Source organism: Temnothorax americanus, unplaced genomic scaffold (genome assembly GCF_048541705.1).
Source record: "Temnothorax americanus isolate GAGA-0224 unplaced genomic scaffold, ASM4854170v1 Scaffold65, whole genome shotgun sequence".
NCBI classification, from domain to species: Eukaryota; Metazoa; Arthropoda; class Insecta; order Hymenoptera; family Formicidae; genus Temnothorax; species Temnothorax americanus.
In genome coordinates, this window is record NW_027509787.1 from 803,933 (window position 1) to 824,369 (window position 20,437).

Sequence of the window (20,437 nt, forward strand, 5' to 3'; positions counted from 1 at the left end):
CCAGGGATCCTTTCCTTCAAAGTGTAGTCCCCATTTCCGCATTTGGTCCATGATCTGGGTGGTGGGGAGTGCGGGGGGCGCCGGGCGGTCGGCCGGAATTATGGTTACTGGTGATGTCGCGGTGGGCACGGTCAGTGTCAGACGTGGCGGGGGGTCGTTCTCTACCGCGGTTTTCTGGAACATCTCGGGATGGGTGTCGATAAATTGGCTTAATCGGTTGCGGAGCTCTTCGAGCGTGCCCTCGGTGTCCAGCCCGAGGGTCTGGAGTTCGCTTGCTAGCTCGGCTTTGGACAGCCGATAGTAATACGCCTTCATTTTACCCGTGTCTTGTGCCTGAGCCTTTCGGTCGGGTCCCTGTTCGGGCGCCATAAAACAACCTAGCTTCCGAAGCGCGGTTTTAGCTCGCGGCTGGTCAGGGTTCGGAGTAGGCGCGGAGGAAGACACAAGACTCGGTTAAAGTATAATACAACAAAATACGGTATTTATTCAGTTACGCGTGAGTACATAGAGATGCTCGCGGGAGCGGTGGATATGTACAACAGATCGCGGTCATTGCTACGTGAATACATAGAGATGCTCGCGGGAGCGGTGGATATGTACAACAGATCGCGGAGTCGCGGGCTACGTGCGGTAAGTCGCGGACGCGATTACAAGATGCGCGTAATCGGTCGCGGACGCGGTTACAATATCGATATCGCAGAGCGTGCGGACGCCTGGTAACGCAATGATGCACGGCGATCGCCGGGTTTTGCGGACCGGCGGGCGTGCGGGCTCGCGGAGGTATTTCGGCGCGGGTGACGCGGTATCGCAGGTTTGGATATCGCGATGGGCGTGTTATCGAGCGGCTAAGACCCTTAGCGGAGATAGAGAAATACTCTCTATCTCCTGGCACCTCGATTCGTGTAGGCGGGAGGCGGCACCAGGTGGCCAAGACCCTTGGCGGGTAAGAGAAGAACTCTCTTACCCTGGTTCACTCCGGTGTCACAGGTGTTCGTATGGGAAGTCGAGTCAACCGCCTAGATACGTCACTCGGCAGAGGCAGAGAGCTCTCTCTACCTCCGGATTGTTCGACTGGAGGATTGGGATCCGTGAGCAGCGGAATCGGTCGGATCGCTTTGCTGGCTCACGGTGGAATCTCTAACTTAGCGATATTGCTCGGTTTATATATTCGCGGTAGCGCGTCGGCGTGGCGGGGGTATACGCGACGGCAATCGCGCGCGCCGGGATGGAGCGGTGGAGCGTTCGGGAAGTACGGCGCCCCGACGCCGCGATTGCGTTCGGTGGCTCTCGGCCGTTTTCGGCACCGCTCGGCGCTCCGAGTCGGTTGCCGCGCTAAGACCGTTTGCGGACTGATACGCGAGATGATTAATTTAAAAAAGGGCACATCGTGCCTTGTCTCGCCCGGCGGGTGTTCGGCCGGGCGGCATCCGGCTGATGCTCGCCGGGAATGATGCGTTTTTGGGGCGCATCGTTACAAGATAGATGAAAGGTTAAAAAATTTGGAGGAGAAAGCAAGTGAGAGAAAGGAGGAGAGAAAGGAAGAGGTAGGAAAAGGAGAGGAGGAGATGGTGGGGAGAATGAGAGAGTTGGAGAGAAGGCTGATAAGGAAGGAGAAGGACGAGAGAAGAAAGAATGTAGTGATAAGGGGATTAGAAGTAAAAGAAGGAGGGAGAAGACAAGAGGTGGAAAAGCTATTGGAGGGAATAGGAGCCAAAGTAAAAGCATTAGAAGTAAAGAAAATAGGGGGGGATGTGGATAAAGGAAGGGAAATGGTGTTGCTGAAGTTAGAGAATGAAAAGCAAAAATGGGAGGTGATGGAAAAAAAAGGAGACTGGTGGGCAGAAAAGAGAGAATAACGGAGGACCTGTCGTGGGATGAAAGAAGGGTGAATTGGAAACTGAGAGAGGTAGCGAGAAGAGAAGAAAGAGAGGGAAGGAGGGCGTGGATAAAAGCAGGCAGAATAAGGTTGGAAAATATATGGTGGAGATGGAATATGGAAGAGGAGATGCTAAAGGGTGAAAGGGGAAAGGTAAGAAAGGAGAGCGGAGGAGAGAAGGAAGAGGAGGGAGGCAAGGCAGGAGAAAGAGAAGAAAGAATGGGGATGGGGGAATAATAGGGGAAGAGAAAAAAAGAATAATAGCAGAGAAGGGCAAGAAGGTAGTCAGAAGAGAGGTGGAGGGAAAAAGGAGGTCAGTGTGGAGGATAGTATTCTGGAACGTAGCTGGTTTGGAAAACAAAGATAAGGAGTTTTGGGAGGGGTTAAAGAAAGAAGATGTGATAGTCTTGATAGAGACCTGGATAGGAGAAAAGGGCTGGTAAAGAATAAGGGGGAGGATGCCAATGCGACCGGGCACTTCCCTACAGCCGCGTCGCATGATAAAACAGTCACCCCGGGTGATATTGCGCAGGTTACCAGATGCGGAGCCACGCGCGGCACAAGAAGAACGAGCGGTGGAAGGAGCGCAGCCGCCTCAAGGAGACCCGGCAGCGACATCTTTGCCGAGGGAGACCGGACTCCCATGCATGCCGCCCACGCCGTTAATGTCGGCACTACAGTTACCAATCATGACTCCCGCGCCTCCTCCGCTAACAGACGCGATCGCGGAATTTCTAAATTATAAGTTCCCGATCGGTCCGGTGGAACAGCCTTCCGACGACTTTGAGTCGCCGTCGGGAGAAAGTGAGAGCGATGATGACGAGGCCTAGAAGCCGATGTAGGGAGAGACGGCTCGTCGATTAACACATATATATATATAAATACACGTTTTGTTTCCATTTTTTGGTTAATCCTGATTTAGTTTGCACAACTCGCGTGACATAATTGTCAGTTACTTTATTCTCGTTTTATTTTCATTTATGCCATGATAAATATTATTTTAAGGTTACACTTACGGCGCTTCTGAATGATATAGTGTTAAGTTGTATTGACAGCCCATATGGCTGAATAGATTTAGTTTTGCGTATCAATAGAATATAGGCTCGGCAAGACGGTAGAGACCGCGCGTAATTGTAGTTTAGCGTTATATCCGGCCGACCGGTACAAGACCACGTTTAGTTGATAGTTTGACTTACCGCCGATCATAAAGGTCTTATATTATTTAGCGGTTGTCGATATAGTTTGAGCGATGATAATCGTACGAAGGTAAGCGCGTTTAATTTCAAACGCCGATATAGAATTACGACGATAACCCGTATCGGGGGCACGGAGGATCATCCCTCGGACCCGGTACACGCGTTCATAAGGTGGACGCCAAGGAAACGCCAAGTTCTTGGACAAAACCATCTTCTCCAGGGACAACCAGGCTGAATCGTCATCCGAGGACCTGGGATACAGCTCCAGGGGGTGCGCGCCATGACCCGGTGAAAATCCCCGGAAAACGGAATTTCTCCAGGGAAAGAGAGGTCCGACGGTCGTACCACGACCTGGGACATCCTCCCAGGGGGTCGGCGCCATTGTCCGACAAAATCCGGGCGAAACACATTTTCGCCAGGAACTTATTGATCCGACGGTCGTACCAGGACCTGGGACATCCTCCCAGGGGGTCGGCGTCATGATCCGGCAAAAACCGGGCGAAACGCATTTTCGCCAGGAACTTATCTATTCGACGGTCTTACCAGGACCTGGGACACCCTCCCAGGGGGTCGGCGTCATGATCCGGCAAAAACCGGGCGAAACGCACTTTCGCCAGGAACTTATCTATCCGACGGTCTTACCAGGACCTGGGACACCCTCCCAGGGGGTCGGCGTCATGATCCGGCAAAATCCGGGCGAAACGCACTTTCGCCAGGAACTTATCTATCCGACGGTCTTACCAGGACCTGGGACACCCGCCTAGGGGGTCGACGTCGAGCTCCGACAAAGATCCCCAGGATACGCATCATCTCCGGGAACAGTGGCCCGGAACAGCGATACCAGCACCTGGGAGACACAGCCAGAGGGTCGGCGTCAACGGCCGACGACATCGACGTCACCCGGACGTCGTCTACAGGGAGAACACCTAAATTCACCTTCAGGGGCATCTCCGAGGAGGTGCGCATAGGTCGACGTCGTCCGCGTCGAACATTTTCCGGGAGTGAAAACCTGGTGCAGCGGTACCAAGGAAGGAAGGTTCTCGCACTGCGTTGCGCGTGGAAATTTCCACGGGAACCTTCTAGAACGGGCGATGCGCAAAAGGACACGCGAGAGGGTAGTGAAAATCATCGTGTTTTCGTATGATCGCGCCAGATGTGCCGGCCGCGAACAATAGACGATCGAGAAGGTTCCGGGGAGTGGGAACGATCCGGCATAAGTGGGGAGCCCAAGCGAGAGCGACCGCTCGAGGCAGTCTCTCGGGTATAGCCGTGGCGAACACACGTATCACACTCTGTACGATCGGCATACGCGTTATACTTTACAACCGAGAACTCCCGCGTACTATCGCGTAAAATTACTCGTCTTAACCAACAGCGAGGGGCAATTAATTGCCAAATACAATCGAGTGTTAGCAACAATACGCGAGTTGAAATTCGGATACATTGTTAATTAGTGGAAGTGCAATTATCGAGTATATAACAACCACGGGCATTGGGTCACGCGGATACGGAATATTGTGCGGACATTATTAATCATTGTATTTAACCACCGAGTACTCGTTCGTTAATTCAGCGCACGAACATTGTATGATAGAGTGATGGTCACGGCCGAGTGCGTGATCATAGTTTAACAATCACGAGGTTCAAAGTCCTCCGATCGGAATAATTATTTGGAATAAAAGCATCGTATCGACTAAACGAATAAGCCGAGATACGCAATTTGAATAATTGTGCAACTTTATTAAAATAAAGCGACGTTCACACCGAGGCGAGAAACTCGCGTTGTGAGACACCTTTATGATATTGTGAAACGGCCTGTAATGTTGAAATGATGATCTGGAATTAAAGATTAATTAATTCTGAAACAAATTCTCCTGATTAATTATAAAAAATTATCGATACTTACCTTCTACTTACCTTGTCCTTCGGCGATGATCCAACGTTGGCCAGCGGCAATCCGGTATGCGATGTAAAGCGAGGATCCGGGGAAGCAGAGCAGCAACAAAGCAGCGATCCATCCGAGGCGGGAACCTGAAAAAGGAGAAGCGAATTAGTGCGTAATTAAAACATAATTATCGGGAATTATCCTTATCTGGTATGCGAGGTAAAGCGAGGATCCAGAGACGGATAACGGCAACGGCGATCCATTCCGGGCGTCGATCTGCAACAAAATATAAAATAATTGCCACATAATTATTTTATAATTACTTACCTCTATCTGGTATGCGATGTAAAGCGAGGATCCAGGGAAGAGAAGCAGCAACGATGATCCAACAGGGACATCAGTCTGAAATAAAATTCAAATAATTAGGATATAATTGAATTATCCTTACTTACCTCTATCTGGTATGCGATGTAAAGCGAGGATCCAGGGATGAGAAGCAGCAACGGTGATCCATCAGGGACATCCTTCTGAAACAAATAATTCCTATTAGCGTCTTGCGAATAATCGGGGCGTTGATGCGAACTTACCTTCTCGGTAGTCTAAGGTAAAACCGAGTGGCGACCGTTTGATAGGAATATTATCCGCCGGAATCGGGCTCAACACGTACCGTCCGGTCACACCAACAGGATATGAATGGGGAGTGCAAATGGCGGGAAAGAAGAACAAAAAAGGAAGAGCAATAAGAGGGATGATAATGGGAATAAGAAAGGGGTTAAAAGAGAAGGGAACGGAAATGGAAATTGACAAGGAGGGAATGATAGTGGGAAAGGTTAGGATAGGTGACGAGAACTGGAAGATTATAGGGGTGTATGCAAAGAAGGAGAGAATGGAGGAGACCTTACAGGAACTAGGGCATTTTATGGAAGAGAAAGAGGAAGGAAGATTTACGATAATTGGAAGAGATTTTAATGCAAGGACGGGGCAGGAAGGGGGGAGAGTAGAGGAAGAGGAGGAGGGGAGGGGGCTGAGGAAAGAAGGAAGAAAATCGAAAGATAAAAAGATGGATAGAGAGGGGAGGTTGCTGGTGAAATGTGTAGAGGAGAGAGGGTGAGAGATATTCAATGGGAATGTGAGAGGGGATGAAGAGGGGGAATTTACATTTACGGGAGGAAGAGGGGAGACAGTGATAGACTATGTGATAGGGGATGGAGAGAAAAAGGAGAAAATCGAGAGCATGACGGTGGGGGATAGAGTGGACTCAGACCACCATCCCTTGGAAATGGCGGTATGGGGGAGCATGGAGGAGGACAGAGGGGGAAAGTGGAAGAAAAGAAGCAGGGGAGTGTGGAATGAGGAAGGAGTAAAGATGTTCGAAGAAAAAATAGAGGAAGTAGAAGAGAAAGAGGAAGAGATAAATAAGGAATGGGACGAAATGGAAACGAGAATAGTAGAGGCAATAATAGGGGTGGAAAAGGAGATGAAGGGAAGCAGGAATAAGAAGGTGGGGTGGTGGGACGAAGAATACAGAGAAGCAAAGAGGGAAGCGAGAAGAAAACTGAGGGAATGGAGGAAAGGCAGGGAAGAGGGCATTACATACAGAGAAAGGAGGAAGGAGTTTAAGGAGCTGTTAAGAGGAAGAAGGAGGAGGAGAATCTGAGATGGGAGAGAAGGGCGATAAAAGCAAGGAGAGAGTCGGTGGTATGGAAGATAGTAAAGGGAGAGAAGAAAGAGGAGAGGAATCCAGGAAGGGATTGAGGAGGAAGAATGGAAGGAGTACTTTATGCAGCTGTTAGGTGGAGTAGAGGGAAGGGTGAGGATGGGAGAGGACGAAAGGAGGAAAGAAAAGGAAGGAGAGGAGGAAAAAGAGATAAGCATAGAAGAAATGAGAAGGACAATAAGGAAGCTAAAGGATGGAAAAGCAATGGGAAGGGATGGGATACCAGGTGAGGTGTGGAAATATGGGGGGAAGGAGTTGGAGACTTGGGCATGAAGATATATAAACAGAATATGGAAAGGGGGAGGTTGGCCGGAGAATTGGAGAGAGAGATTAATCGTCCCAATCGTAAAGAAAGGGGAAGGAAAAAAGGTGGAGGAGTACAGAGGGGTGACAATAATGTCGTCGCTGTACAAGGTGTACACGGCCATTATTGCGGGAAGGTTGAGAGAAGAGCTAGAGGAGAAGGGAATTATACCACATAATCAGACAAGCTTCAGAAGGGGAATGGGAACTGTGGATAATATCTATGTTTTAAACTACTTGGTGAATAGGAGGCTGGAGAAGAAAGGGGGGAAGTTAATAGCATGTTTCGTAGACCTTAAAGCGGCATTTGACTCGGTAGACAGGGGGGTGCTAGTAAAAGCAACGAGGGAAAGGGGAATAAGGGAAGGGCTGGTGAGAAGGACGGAAGAGTTGCTGAGGGAGACGAGAAGTAGAGTAAGGGTAGGAAACGATATAGCAGAGGTATTCTGGACGGGGAGGGGGGTGAGACAGGGGTGCCCGCTAAGCCCGTTATTGTTTAACGTGTTAGTAGCGGATATGGAGAAGGAAATGGGCAGGGTAAAATGGGAAGGAATAATGTTAGGAGGTAAGAGGGTATATACGCTGGCATATGCTGACGATGTAGTACTAATCGCAGAGGACGGGGAGCAAATGAGGAGTATGTTAGAAAGATTAGAGGAGTACTTAAGGAAGAAGAGACTGGAGTTGAATGTGGAGAAAACGAAAATAATGAGGTTTAGGAAGGGAGGAGGGAAGGAGAGTAAAAAAAGATGGAGATGGGAAGGGAAGGAATTAGGAGAGGTAAAGGAAATTAGATACCTGGGTTATGTGTTTCAAAAGAACGGAGGACAGGAAGCGCAGGTAAAGGAAAGGATTAGGAAAGCGGCGGCGGTGATGGGAAAGGTATGGGGGATAGGGAAAAGACGGTTTGGGAAAGACTGGGGAAAAAGATTGTGGTTGTTTGATAGGCTGGTGTGGACGGTGATGGGATATGGAGCAGAAATATGGGGATGGAGAGAAAGAGAAGGGATGGAAAGGATGGAAGAAAGGTATATTAGGTGGGTCTTAGGAGTGGACGGGAGAACACCGTGGTACCTTGTTAGGGAAGAGTTGCAAAAGGAGAAGATAAGAGGGAGGGCAGGAATGAGAGCATGGAGATTTGAGAAAAAGTTAGAGGAGGGTAGAGGAAGCAAATTGGCGAGGCGGTGTTGGGAAGAGATGAAAGGAAGGGAGAGGGAAGGGAAGGCAGGCTCGAGTTGGGAAAGAGAGAGAGGGAAGTTCTTTGAAGAAAGAGGAGTGGAGTTAGAAGAATTGAGAAGGTTGAGAGAAGAAGGAGATGATTGGTTTTGTAAGCTGGTTGGGGGAGATAAGGAGAGGCAGAGGAGAGAGAGATGGGAGAAGATCGAGAAGTCAAAGTATAATAAATGGTATAAGTGGATAAAAGGAGGGGGTATTCCGGGATATTTGAAGAAGGGATGGGGAGAGAGTAGATGGAGAAGGGTAGCGAGGTTTAGATTAGGGAATGAGGTGAAAGAGAGCAGATACTGGGAAGGGGAGGAGAAGAAGAAATGTAGGGTGTGTGAGTATGGGGAGGAATCATGGGAGCATATATGGGAAGAATGTAGGAGTTGGAAATCAAGAAACGGTAGCTGGCAGGAAGCGGTAGGATGGGTATTAGATGAAGAAGGGGGAGGGGAAGAATGGATGATAGAGCTAGAAGAGGAAAAAAGGAGAAGGAAAGGGGAGGTGGAAGAGCTGGAAGAAGGAAGAGGCAAGGAGGAAAGAGGGGAGAGGGGAGGAGAGAGAGGGATAGAGGAAGGGAGAAGTAAGTAATAGGCTCACGCTTTCAGATCCAGGATGGAGCAAGAGGGGAGAGTAATAGCAGAGGCGGTGGAAAGGATGGTGGAGGAGAAGGTAAAAAAGTTGGTGAAGAAGAAGAAGGAGGACGATAGAAAGAAGGACGAGAGGATGGAGGAGATGGAGGAGAAATTAAGGAGATTGGAGAGAAAAGTTGAGAGATTGGACAAGATGGAGACAAAAGGAAGAGGGCGGACAGCGAGGAGAGTGAGAAGGGAGAGAAGAAATGGTGGGCGGGGGTGGACGAAGGGAGCGAGGAGGAACTAAGAAGGAAGAACGTCATTATAAAGGTTGAGAAGGAGAAGTGGGGAGGGAAGAAATCAAACTGGGACAAGGTGAAGGAGCTCTTCACAGAAGGGCTGAAGGTGAAGGTGACGACAAGGGATGTAGTAGTTCTGGGGCAGAGAGGTGCGTGGTTGACGATCTTGGTAAAACTGGGAGACGAGGAGGAGAAGTGGCGGGTGTTGGAGGCGAAGAAAAAGGTGGGTAATAGGGTTGGGGTAAAGATCCACAAAGATAAGTCGGTGGAAAGGAGAGATAGAGAGAGAGTAAAGAGAGAGGAGAGAGTAGAAGGGAAGAGAGATGTGCGTAGGAAAGTAGGAAAGTCGGAGGAGGAAGAAATTTTAAAAGGGATGGAGGAGAAGCTGCTCATGGAATCCGACGAAGAGAAGGAGCGGAGGTACAGAAAATGGACCAAATAGGGAGGAGTAGGACGGGAGGAGGGAAGGCGGAAGGACGAGTCGCAGAGGAAGCGGAAGAAGAAGAAGAGGAAGAGGGAAAAAAGGGAATACGGGGAGGGGAGTAAAAGTGTTGTGAGATCGTAAATGATCAGGAGGGGATAAAATTATGTAAGAGGTTTGGGTACGTTCCTCAGTAAAAAACGCCTTGTAAGCCTTGCGGTGAAACGCAATAAACACTTACATACATACATACATACAAATACTTGATTACTTACTACAAATTATTATTATTATTATTATTATTATTATTATTATTATTATTATTATTATTATTATTATTATTATTATTATTATTGTTATTGTTATTGTTATTGTTGTTGTTGTTGTTGTTGTTGTTGTTGTTGTTGTTGTTGTTGTTGTTGTTGTTGTTGTTGTTGTTGTTGTTGTTGTTGTTGTTGTTATTATATTAGGCATTATAGACGCGCACTTTATGCGTGCTATTTAGCTTTAATATTATACTATTCCTATTATACTATTAACTCTTTCATACACATAACTGTCAAAATATACAATGACATTCGCTCACGAAGTAAGCGTAGCCAGAGAACCAATCGGCATCGTGGAAAAGCAACAACAATTAATAAATTTCAATAAATTCGAATATTGATTTAACATGCCTTTTCAGAAATGGAACTAGAACATTAACGAAAAAGAAGTGAATTAAAGACTTAAATTTTATAATGAAAAATATTCTCTTATTTACGCTATAATTATTAATTGCATATTTTAAAAGAGCAGTCGGGAGACGCCACGCCAAGCGTTTCTCAATCACGTTTTAGATGGCATAGAAAATTCTGTACTTAAATTGTTTAACTGTTATAACTTCATACTTAGTATTAAACTAAAATGTGTTTGTGGGTTTGCGCGCGCGTGCGCATGTATATGTGTATTCTTATGGTTAAACTAAAATGTGTTTGTGTCACATGCACGCTCATGTGTGCGTTTTTATGTGTATTCTTATATACATGTGCATATATACGACGCACGCGCGCACGTACACATACATAAACAGAGAAATGCGTACAGAAAGAAGCAACCAATATATGCTGAATTATTAAGTGTAAAATTCGGCGTGGCGTCTCCCGACTGTTCTTTTAAAATATGCAATTAATAATTATAGCGTAAATAAGAGAATATTTTTCATTATAAAATTTAAGTCTTTAATTCACTTCTTTTTCGTTAATGTTCTAGTTCCATTTCTGAAAAGGCATGTTAAATCAATATTCGAATTTATCGAAATTTATTAATTGTTGTTGCTTTTCCACGATGCCGATTGGTTCTCTGGCTACGCTTACTTCGTGAGCGGCTGTCATTGTATATTTTGACAGTTATGTGTATGAAAGAGTTAATAGTATAATAGTAATAGTATAATATTAAAGCTAAATAGCGCGCATAAAGTGCGCGTCTATAATGCCTAATATAATAATAATAATAATAATAATAATAATAATAATAATAATTTGTAGTAAGTAATCAAGTATTTGTATGTATTTTCAATCATATTTGTTACATAATGTTTCCTAATAGTGTGTCAATTGTATTAATATTTTATAATTAATATTATTTTAAATTTTTTTAGAAGTTTTTATTAAATTTTTGTTTATTGTTTATTAAACCTGTTTTTGTTTAAATTTATTTACTAATTAATTTTTAAACTTGTTTTTAGCTAAATTTATTTTTGTATGTTTTTGTATTTAAATTTTTTGTTTTTTAAAATTAATTTTTTGTTTTTAAATTTTATTTTAAATTTTAGTTATTAAATTTTTTGTATTAGTGTTTTTATTTACTAATTAATTTTTAAATTTTATTTTCTGCATTTAAGGTGGTCCTTTCGTGAGAACAAGTATTAGATAAGTACCTAAATTTGATATATGTTAAATATACAGTAATAAGAGACATGTGTACGAAAAATCAAGTGAGGTTACCGACACTTTACAAGAAATAAGTCATTCTAAATGTGCGTTCGCGGAGCGTGCCATTGTCATTCTATCCTTGTTTACATCTAATGAACGAGAAAGATAGAATGATGCAAATCGCCACGACCGAGGTTTTCAACGAATAATACATGTACTTAGCGATCAGATGAATACATTATTTATGTCTTAAAATATTCCCTGAAGTTTCTGGATTTCGTACATACCTTGAAAATAAGGGCTTGCCGAATGTTTTGCTCTGGTATATAAAGTTAAATAAGTAGTGAATCCAATCGCATATTGCTTTACTCGTACTGTCATGCCTGATCTAACCTAAATTGAGTCCAACCGCACTACTATTGTGATATTTTTTTAATTAATAAATAATTAAGTACGATTAAATCGTGCGTGTAAAATCATGTTATATTATTATAATTATTGGGATGTTGTGTGTAATGTTTGTCACTGTTTGTTTTCAATTACCTCATGACGGACTGTTACTTGACTAACTGGGCGAAAGAACCACCTTAATTTAACCTAGTTAGGCAGCAATCGGGAGTTTTTTTTTTAAACAATTTTTTTATTGTTTAATTTTTTGTTTCTAATTTTTATTTAAATTATGTTTTGTTTTTAATTTTTTTAATTAAATTTATTTATTTTCTGCATTTAATTTAACCTGGTTAGGCAGCAGTCGTTTTTTTTTTTTAAACAATTTGTTTGTTAATTTGTTTTCTGCCTTTTTATTAAATTTTTTTTAATTTTTAGTTTTTTAAATTTGTTTTTTACTAATTAATTTTTAGGTTTTTATTTATTTTATATTATTATAATTTTTGTTTACTTATCTTTTTGCTGCTGTTGCGAGATTTTAATTATTTATTTATTTTATACTTTTAAAAGCAATACATATATTTCTATGCTATGCAGAAACATATTTTATAATATACATATAAATAGTTGAAAATATAGGTACTAGGCATAATTTAAATCTTATACACAATAGTATGAGATTAATTATGACTTAAGTAATTTTCTCTATCTTTTTAACATTTTTAATGATTTTTATTTATATATATAATAAATTTACAATTATATATAACCATGTATATATAGGGTATTAGGTAATAATAAGCGGACCACTTCTCGTGGACAGGAAGAGCGAATTAAACTAAATTAAATTAAACGTCTTTTGTCGTACTGTAAGTTTCTCAATAATTAATGAGAAATTAATTAATAAAGATAAGAGAATTAATCAGTGTGCATCCACACGATTTGCCGAGAAGGAGCAGCCCAACGTTTACGTTACTATGTGCATAGCAAAATATTATGAGAAAGGAGTGCTTTATAAACAATAATGACAATGAGTGTCACTTATGTATAGTTAATAATTTTTGTTATAAACATTAGCGTTCCTCCCAATGTCTCGTCGCGGCCTAATAGCAATGTAAACATATGACTGCTCCTTCTCGTCGAATCGCACAAACGCATCTTGATTCGCGTATCTTTATTAATTATTTTATTATTAATTATTGAAATACTTACAAAACAGTAAGACTTTTCGATTCAGTTTTACCCGCTCTAGCTGCCCATCACGAACAGTGATCCGCTTAATTATTACTTGACACCCTGTATGTATACACACACATATAAGATACCTGATACCATATGGTATTTCCGAGGAAATGATTCAATAAACAAACTTGTATTAGGCAGTGTATTACTGTTTATCACACTATTTATTATATTTTTATTTAATTTTGTAAAGATTAAACCTGTATAAACAAACTTAACCTCTAACTACCGGCCAAATATGACATGTGAGCAATAGAGCAGACCAGCGTGCGCAATAACATCGTGCACGCCGCGCGATGTCCAATGAGCGTGCAGCGATGAATAGAAAAGCTATACGTTCTGCCGAAGCCTATAGAAGCAACTAGAATCTCACTAAAATTCCCCATGTGGATGCATGTCATTGGTTAATCAATTTCCTCTGTAACTCAGTCGATAGTCAATAAGAGAACATATAAATGTAATATATCGTTTTTTCGCTTTTTTATTAACACAACGATTAATGATAATTATACGCTATAAACCCTGCTTGATCAATAAGAAACTTATATACGGAAGCACATATCAAAGTATGTTGTAGTTATCGAGAACTAAGGTAACAAAGATTCAGCCTCCGTGAAACGCTTGTTTCCATACTCCCTTGTCTTCGCCAACCGAAGGTTGGCAGCAGTCGGGAGAAAAAAAATTATTGGTATAAGAATTGCACTTATTGTGCCAACAAAATTTATTACATTTTGTTGGCAATGTTTTCTAAAATATGTAACAGTCGCTCTTGTCTTGTCGCAGTCTCTTCATACATATTTTTTCTTTCTTCCTTATTTTCTTTCGCAATTGCAACCAGATCTTCCAAAGCAGTTTCTTCAACTTTCTTACCTAAAACCAAGATAAGACAATGAAAAATCCATTTATTATGTATCCATATTGTATAAAATAATTAAGTAATTTGCAAAATTTTCTTTCATGTAACAATTTTTACTTACGTTTTTTAGGTCTTTCATTAGTAGAAGTAAGTAAGGATGGTGATAGAGACATCTCTGGAGATGGAGATGTGGTGTCACTGTTGCTGCAAATAGAACTTCCAGATGGGATGTCATTTGCAGAATCCAAAGTTAGAATTGGATTCATCCATGGTTTATGGCCAAACATTTTGTCCATAATCTGTAAAATAACATACATAGTTGGATTCTCAATTATATAATTTAATTTCTATTCTTAATCTGACAGTGAATAAATAATGAAGATACATACTTCGAAGAAAGGCCAAGTGCGCCTGTTGTTGCCACTTTTAGCGTTGTGGTCTTTAATGTTTTTATGTTTTTTTTTAACTGTGAAATTTGCTTTTACATTGGGGTCCTGTAATGTTGTAGGACTTTTCCTTTAATATTTAAGAAATTATTTCCCAAAATTTCTTTACGGATACTTTTCCTTTGATCAATAGGTCTTCACGATCCTTGTATGCTGCCAACAATAACCTGACTGCTTGGTTTACCCATCTAAAACCATCTGAAAAAATAAATGTTACACACATATATATTATATTAAAAACTCATTTAAACTTTACTTGAAATAATAAATACGAGACACAGCATACCATTGTAAGTTTCACTATCATCGACAGCTTCTTTTTCTGTTGTATCATCGCTTTCTCTTAAATTTTTCTTTGCGTTTTCCAGCAATTTGGTACGGTATGTTAAATCTAAGAAAAGGGAAGAGATATTTTGTACCGACAAATTACACATATACTACGTTTACGCGAGCGTTACTTCTGTAGTAACTTACGATAATTCCTTCGCTTAAACGGGATTTTCCTTCGCGTAAACGGGATTTTGTAGTAACTTACGATAATTTACTCCGCGTAAACGGGTGAATTATCATAAGTTACTACAGAAGTAACACTCGCGTAAACGTAATAATAGTTTCCTAACCTAATTTTCCTACATATATTCAGAAATGCATGCAATACTTATGGAATATATACCGTCTGCACAAACATAATCTTCTTCTGTCACATTTAATACATATATATCACCACTTTCTTCATCAAGCAATTGCAATTTTCGCATTTTGATATTTTCAATACTACACAACAACACTACAACCGTCCGTATTCGAATCAATCCGATTTCAGATTTCTGCAACGCTACAGTTAAACCACCTCATGAGGAAGGGCATTTAGAGCGTCTTGGTAGCGAATATAATGACGTAATTCATGACGTCATCAGGTCTGTTGTAGAGTTTCGTAGCGCTAAGGGTGCGTTCGGGAAAACGCTATTAACGCTATAAACGCAAACGCTACCAAAACTGTTCATGGAACCAATAGCGCGATAGCGATAGCGAGCTCCATGAACGGCACTAGCGTAGCGTTGGCATTATTGGTGTTTGCGTTTGCGTTTAGGTAACAGGTGGAGTCTGAAGTCCCACATCGCTTTTCGGTCATCGGTTTCCTCGTCTCTTCATACTCTTCTCCGCGAGACGGTCGATCGGCACGGTTCTCGCGATCATTGATCGTCGATCCGCCGATACGTTGCTTTGTTCCTCTCGCGTGACATTCGTGTCCGTGTCGTCTCGTCGCACGGGCGCAATTTCGCCCGCTGAGCGCGATCAGCTTCGTTAACCGGGTGCAATCGTCGCACACTACCCCCCGCGAGTGTCTCGTTCTTCCCAAAGCTGAGGCAGCTGAGGAAATCGTCCGTGCGTTTAAGTAGCAAACAATGGAGGCAAATCGAAGAGATTTGGTAACAATAATAGCACTGCAAATACGGGAGTTGGTAGAAACGTCATCAAGTGACAGCGATAATGATGAACTTGAATTATTGGAAAAAATGTTAAATAAAAGAAGAAAAGTGTCCAGAGTACAAAATTATGTTGAAACAGTAGTGTTAAGGTTAACAAGTCAAGATTTCAAAGCTCATTTCAGGTATCAATAATATAAATAATGTCTTCCTAAAAATATTTCTCTATCAAAAAGTCTATGGTAAACAGTTTAGTACAGATTTGAATACAGAATGCAATATCTAACTGATAAACAATAACTAATACATGATTTAGGATGCTTCCTGGAACCTTCGAGTATCTTCTGTCTATTATTGAGCCAATACTACTAAGAGAGAAAACAGAGGGAGCACCTATGATTTCTCCACGCAAACAGTGTTTGTTGGCGTTGTGGCGATTAGCTACTCCAGATTCTTTAAGGTAATGAATAAGTTCACAGTTTTGTTGAACATGGTCAGTGATATCAGTCAACACAAGCATCAATCTTTCTTTGTTTGACATGTTGGCAACATAAACAGAGCTTATGTTGATTTGTGTCATTAAGACTCCTGGGCTCTCGCCGTCATCATGTGAGATCGTGACGTCAGGGACGAGAAATAACACGCTGAAAATTCTTGCGTGTTATTTCCAAATAAAAAGATAACATAATACTTCAGATCACTTCAGCACATACCAAAAATACTCCCGAGAACTATCCCTTTCCATTGACAGTTAAAAAACAGTCATAAAATGAATGTAATATGAGTGCTTATGCGCCGGCGCACGGTTTCGTATTACATTTATTACATGAAGAGAAAGGGATAGTTCTCGGAGTATTTTTAAAGTGTGCTGAAGTAATTTGAAGTATGTTATTTTATTTGGAAATGGCACGCAAGAATTCTCAGCGTGTCATTTCCGCCTTTGACGTCATGATCTCACATGACGGCGGCGAAACCCTAGGAGCCTTAACTAGAAAACAACTGTTATATATTTTTGTTTTAATCTTCAGGTCGATTTCCGATCGATTTAATGTCGGTAGAAGTACTGCATTATATATAACAAGACGTGTTATAAATGCACTTATTGAGCTGGCACCTACTGTAATTAAATGGCCTACAAATGAACGAGTTGGTCAAGTGTGGGCAGGATTTGAAGCTAATAGTGGATTCCCTAAAGTCATTGGTGCTATTGATGGCACGCACATCAATATTCCAGCTCCTAAAGATGATCCAGCAGCATATGTCAATCGCAAAAGTCATCACTCAATCCAACTTCAGGTAATATTTTCTACTTCAATAATTTTAGCGGGAATTCCAATGTTAATTCTTTTCATGCCAATTTTATGTAATCTATATTGGTTTGTATGTCTTTTGTTGCAGGCTATTTGTGACCACACTTGCCAATTTATCCACTGTTATGTTGGACATGTGGGGTCGGTACATGATCAACGAGTGTTTCGTCTGTCGGAAGTACAATCCTATCTTGGAGATGTGTCAAAGTTTCCACAAGATTGTCACTTAGTTGGAGATCTAGCCTATAAATTGCATGAAAATTTGCTAATACCGTATCGAGACAATGGCCATATGACACAACGTCAACGAAATTATAACTTTTGTCATGCTTCTGCGAGAATTGCTATTGAAAGAGCTTTCGGACTATTAAAGGGACGTTTTCGAAGTCTTCTTACAACACTTGCAATGGATAGAGTAGACTTAATTCCACTGCATATTCTTGCCTGTTGTGTTTTACATAATGTGTGTCTAATGAAAAATGATGATTTTAATATAGAAGTGATTGAGGATGTAGATGTGATAGATTGTGTGATGGCCAATAATGAAAATATGCGTGATGCTGCTTATGCAGGTGCTGCAAAGCGAGATCTAATAGCTCAGAGATTACGACTAAGAAATGTATAATTGGTACATATTCATTTATTTGAAATAAAAAACTACAATTTACTATGCAATCGGTTAATATTTATTGTATACAAACTAAAAACCTTAAAAAATTATAATGTAATCTTTGGTTTAATCATTATCTCTTTATCTTTTATCTTTTAATCTTGTAATCTTCTATATACCCATCTTATATACCTACTTTATATACTATTTAATGTTAATAAATGAAATTATAGTTACCACTTACACTTTGCTCAATATAACGCAAGAGAGAATATATTAATAATAAAATAAACGTGCGTGTAATATAAAATAATATATAATAGAATATATATTAATATTCCAAATAACAACCAAACTTTTGTACTATGTAATTGCACTTTTCCAAACTGTGCAACTGGTTCTGTAACATTGAGGTATTTACTTCTTCTCTAGAAGTTTATCCAGTTTTGCCAACATTTTGTTTCCCATTTCCATCCTTTCTTTGTGTCTCTTTGCTTTTTCTTCCTCAGCTTTTTGGCGCTTTTCTATTAGCGTTTGTATGATGGCTGGTTGATCAGTAGCTTTACGTTTACCTAAAAGTAAAAATTTTTTATATTTCACTGTAATGTCTAAAGGCTGATTTATAAAGGCTGTAACCATTAATTAAACTGTAAGCTCTAAGAAATTGACCAATCACAGTCTAATGTGAGGAGAATAATCGACTGATTAGAAAATTTTTTAGGGCTTACAGATTAAATCAACGGTTACGGCCTATAAATCAACATTAATTCAATATTCAATTTTCAATGAGTAATAGTCTCTTACGAGGAGCTTCACCGGATTCACAGGTAGAGACACTACTGCTGCTACTACCTCGAGAGTCCGGCCTTTCAGGCCTCGATGTTACAGATCCACTTGACGAAATGGTTGTCAACGGTTCCATATATGGTTTTCGGCCAAGAAGACTTTCCATGGCCTAAACAGCCAATATTGCATTAAGAGTAATAAAAGCGTATGTGCGTAATAGTTAGGTAAAGCAAAAGTTAATATTTATTGTAATAAATCAAGTAATACTTACGTCGTAATATTTCCAAGTGCGCTTATTGTTACCAGATCTTCCGTTATGATCTTTGACCGTTTTATATGTTCGCTTCATTGTATTAATCCTTGTCATGCATTGTTTACCCGAGACATCATATCCTTTAACATTCATTACTCGCGCAATTTCATCCCATGCTTTCTTATGACTCATTTTTCCAGAAGACATGGAAGATTCTCGCAGTCTGTATTCTTCCAATAACAGCATAATTGCCGCATGAGACCATCTGAAATCTGCAATGTAAACCAAACATTACAATGTAAAGTAATGACATTTTTAAAAAATTACAATCCATATTGTCAAATTTCCTTACTTTCTTTATTTTCCGTCAATGACGTCTCTTCTATCTCATCCTCTTCCATTTCTCTTTCTTCATTAGTTGACATGTCCATATTATCTACAAAAACAATGCATATAATTAATTTAAAAAAATTACCTTACAATGTAAAAGAGACGCAAAACTAAATTACATACCAAATACTTCCTTCAATGAAGTATTACTTGAGGAGGTGGACTGCACATGTTCAGATGCTTCTAAGAAATAATTTTTTTAAATAGAAATGATCTATTTTGCACTAATTGTTTCATATAGGCATTAAGCAGTTAACATAAACCATATATTATTACCGATTGTAGAACAATTCTTATCCTCACATGCACTGTTTTGAACACATGCTTGACGTGCAACATTTAGTAAAAGTGTCGCAAAACTCAAATCTGTAGGTAATCAAGTAACAATAACATTAAAACAAAAAGATTATTTAAAATATATTCAAAGAGAATCTCCCTTATTCTGTAACTTATAATAATAATCGTCATCGTTACTGTTCATTGTGCAACTATTGTGAGTTACATTTTTTCTACACAAAAATTGTGACTCATTAAAATATGTTACAGAATAGGTCCACAGGAAATTAATGCAAAAAAGATAAAGAGAAGGCAATTCAAAATTAAATCATTAATGTGATAAAAGCCAAAACCATATTAAATTAGTTGCATTATTATACATAAATAAATGTGAAATTATTGCAAGCAGAAATCCGTTAAAAAATTGTTTATATATAACTTTATACAATATTATTTACAATTACGAAAAAGAAACTTACCGGTTTTTGCTTTCAAAGCACTGTTCGGTGAGAGTTGTAATGTAAATTCTTCTCCAGTTATAACATCCTGAAGATTTACTTCCACGGAATTGTCGGGATACTCGGGATTATCCATTATAAATGTGTGTATTACTGGCACCTTCTTCTTCCTTATTTTTCTTCGACCGGTAGTTTGGTGGTTAGGTTCGACAAACATGTGCAATACATGGGCGTTCTGAGCGTTCACGAACCTTGCAAATGCTAACACTACCAATACACTACCTCGGAAGGAATAGCGTTGATAGCGCTCAGTTATGACGTATAACGCTACCATGAGTGACGGTCTTCCCGAACGCACCCTAAGTGGACCAACCGTAGCGCTGCTACAAACGCTCCGTAGTATTTGTAGCGTTTAGTGGACCGCAGCCTCGTCGACACATAGCTGTCAGCGCGCATCCCGAATATTGCCAAACTCACCTGAGGTGGCATTTCGGGTGTCACAAGCGGCTTCCAGGTCGCTCTCCCGGAAGCAAAAGCGCTGACAGCTAAGTCAGCATCGCGGAAGTAATACGCAAAGAGATAAAAAGCCC

General features: G+C 40.8%; 4 protein-coding genes across 7 annotated transcripts; 1 reads left to right on the forward strand and 3 right to left on the reverse strand.

The window, feature by feature from the left end:
* Positions 1-13,688: 13,688 nt before the first annotated feature.
* LOC143905645 (uncharacterized) lies at positions 13,689-14,418 on the reverse strand. The gene is made up of 3 exons (XM_077421185.1): positions 14,281-14,418; positions 14,013-14,190; positions 13,689-13,905 (listed from the first exon to the last, which is right to left on the reverse strand). The coding sequence occupies exons 2-3, from the start codon at positions 14,185-14,187 to the stop codon at positions 13,760-13,762; spliced, it is 321 nt and encodes a 106-aa protein (XP_077277311.1). The 5' UTR covers positions 14,188-14,190; positions 14,281-14,418; the 3' UTR covers positions 13,689-13,759.
* LOC143905646 (uncharacterized) lies at positions 14,396-15,212 on the reverse strand. The gene is made up of 3 exons (XM_077421186.1): positions 15,011-15,212; positions 14,624-14,728; positions 14,396-14,535 (listed from the first exon to the last, which is right to left on the reverse strand). The coding sequence occupies exons 1-3, from the start codon at positions 15,093-15,095 to the stop codon at positions 14,417-14,419; spliced, it is 309 nt and encodes a 102-aa protein (XP_077277312.1). The 5' UTR covers positions 15,096-15,212; the 3' UTR covers positions 14,396-14,416.
* Positions 15,213-15,277: 65 nt separating this feature from the next.
* LOC143905643 (uncharacterized) lies at positions 15,278-17,749 on the forward strand. The gene is made up of 4 exons (XM_077421179.1): positions 15,278-15,949; positions 16,081-16,224; positions 16,793-17,060; positions 17,163-17,749. The coding sequence occupies exons 1-4, from the start codon at positions 15,744-15,746 to the stop codon at positions 17,697-17,699; spliced, it is 1,155 nt and encodes a 384-aa protein (XP_077277305.1). The 5' UTR covers positions 15,278-15,743; the 3' UTR covers positions 17,700-17,749.
* Positions 17,750-17,814: 65 nt separating this feature from the next.
* On the reverse strand, positions 17,815-20,183 carry LOC143905644 (uncharacterized). Of its 4 annotated transcripts, none has more exons than XM_077421182.1 (7): positions 19,869-20,183; positions 19,390-19,479; positions 19,237-19,293; positions 19,076-19,159; positions 18,742-18,995; positions 18,489-18,639; positions 17,815-18,256 (listed from the first exon to the last, which is right to left on the reverse strand). In XM_077421182.1, exons 1-7 carry the CDS (start codon positions 20,179-20,181, stop codon positions 18,102-18,104), a joined length of 1,104 nt encoding a protein of 367 aa, XP_077277308.1. In that variant the 5' UTR covers positions 20,182-20,183; the 3' UTR covers positions 17,815-18,101. The 4 variants fall into 4 exon arrangements, with proteins under 4 accessions (XP_077277308.1, XP_077277306.1, XP_077277310.1 ...); XM_077421180.1 differs by having other exon boundaries at positions 17,817-18,256; positions 19,237-19,296; XM_077421184.1 differs by lacking the exon at positions 19,390-19,479 and having other exon boundaries at positions 17,818-18,256.
* Positions 20,184-20,437: the final 254 nt, after the last annotated feature.

What these genes read in the sequence shown, in the direction of transcription:
- LOC143905645 (XM_077421185.1), bottom strand. Translation starts at nt 14,187, where the DNA reads ATGGACAAAATGTTTGGCCATAAACCATGGATGAATCCAATTCTAACT. An exon ending in TAATGAAAGACCTAAAAAAC is followed by an intron (nt 13,906 to 14,012) that starts GTAAGTAAAAAT and finishes TCTTGGTTTTAG; the next exon opens with GTAAGAAAGTTGAAGAAACT.
- LOC143905646 (XM_077421186.1), bottom strand. Translation starts at nt 15,095, where the DNA reads ATGCGAAAATTGCAATTGCTTGATGAAGAAAGTGGTGATATATATGTA. An exon ending in AGATTATGTTTGTGCAGACG is followed by an intron (nt 14,729 to 15,010) that starts GTATATATTCCA and finishes CCCTTTTCTTAG; the next exon opens with ATTTAACATACCGTACCAAA. An exon ending in TGATAGTGAAACTTACAATG is followed by an intron (nt 14,536 to 14,623) that starts GTATGCTGTGTC and finishes TTATTTTTTCAG; the next exon opens with ATGGTTTTAGATGGGTAAAC.
- LOC143905643 (XM_077421179.1), top strand. Translation starts at nt 15,744, where the DNA reads ATGGAGGCAAATCGAAGAGATTTGGTAACAATAATAGCACTGCAAATA. An exon ending in GATTTCAAAGCTCATTTCAG is followed by an intron (nt 15,950 to 16,080) that starts GTATCAATAATA and finishes TACATGATTTAG; the next exon opens with GATGCTTCCTGGAACCTTCG. An exon ending in ATCACTCAATCCAACTTCAG is followed by an intron (nt 17,061 to 17,162) that starts GTAATATTTTCT and finishes CTTTTGTTGCAG; the next exon opens with GCTATTTGTGACCACACTTG.
- LOC143905644 (XM_077421180.1), bottom strand. Translation starts at nt 20,181, where the DNA reads ATGGTAGCGTTATACGTCATAACTGAGCGCTATCAACGCTATTCCTTC. An exon ending in TTCATTGAAGGAAGTATTTG is followed by an intron (nt 19,160 to 19,236) that starts GTATGTAATTTA and finishes TTGTTTTTGTAG; the next exon opens with ATAATATGGACATGTCAACT. An exon ending in TGAATCCGGTGAAGCTCCTC is followed by an intron (nt 18,257 to 18,488) that starts GTAAGAGACTAT and finishes TTTTACTTTTAG; the next exon opens with GTAAACGTAAAGCTACTGAT.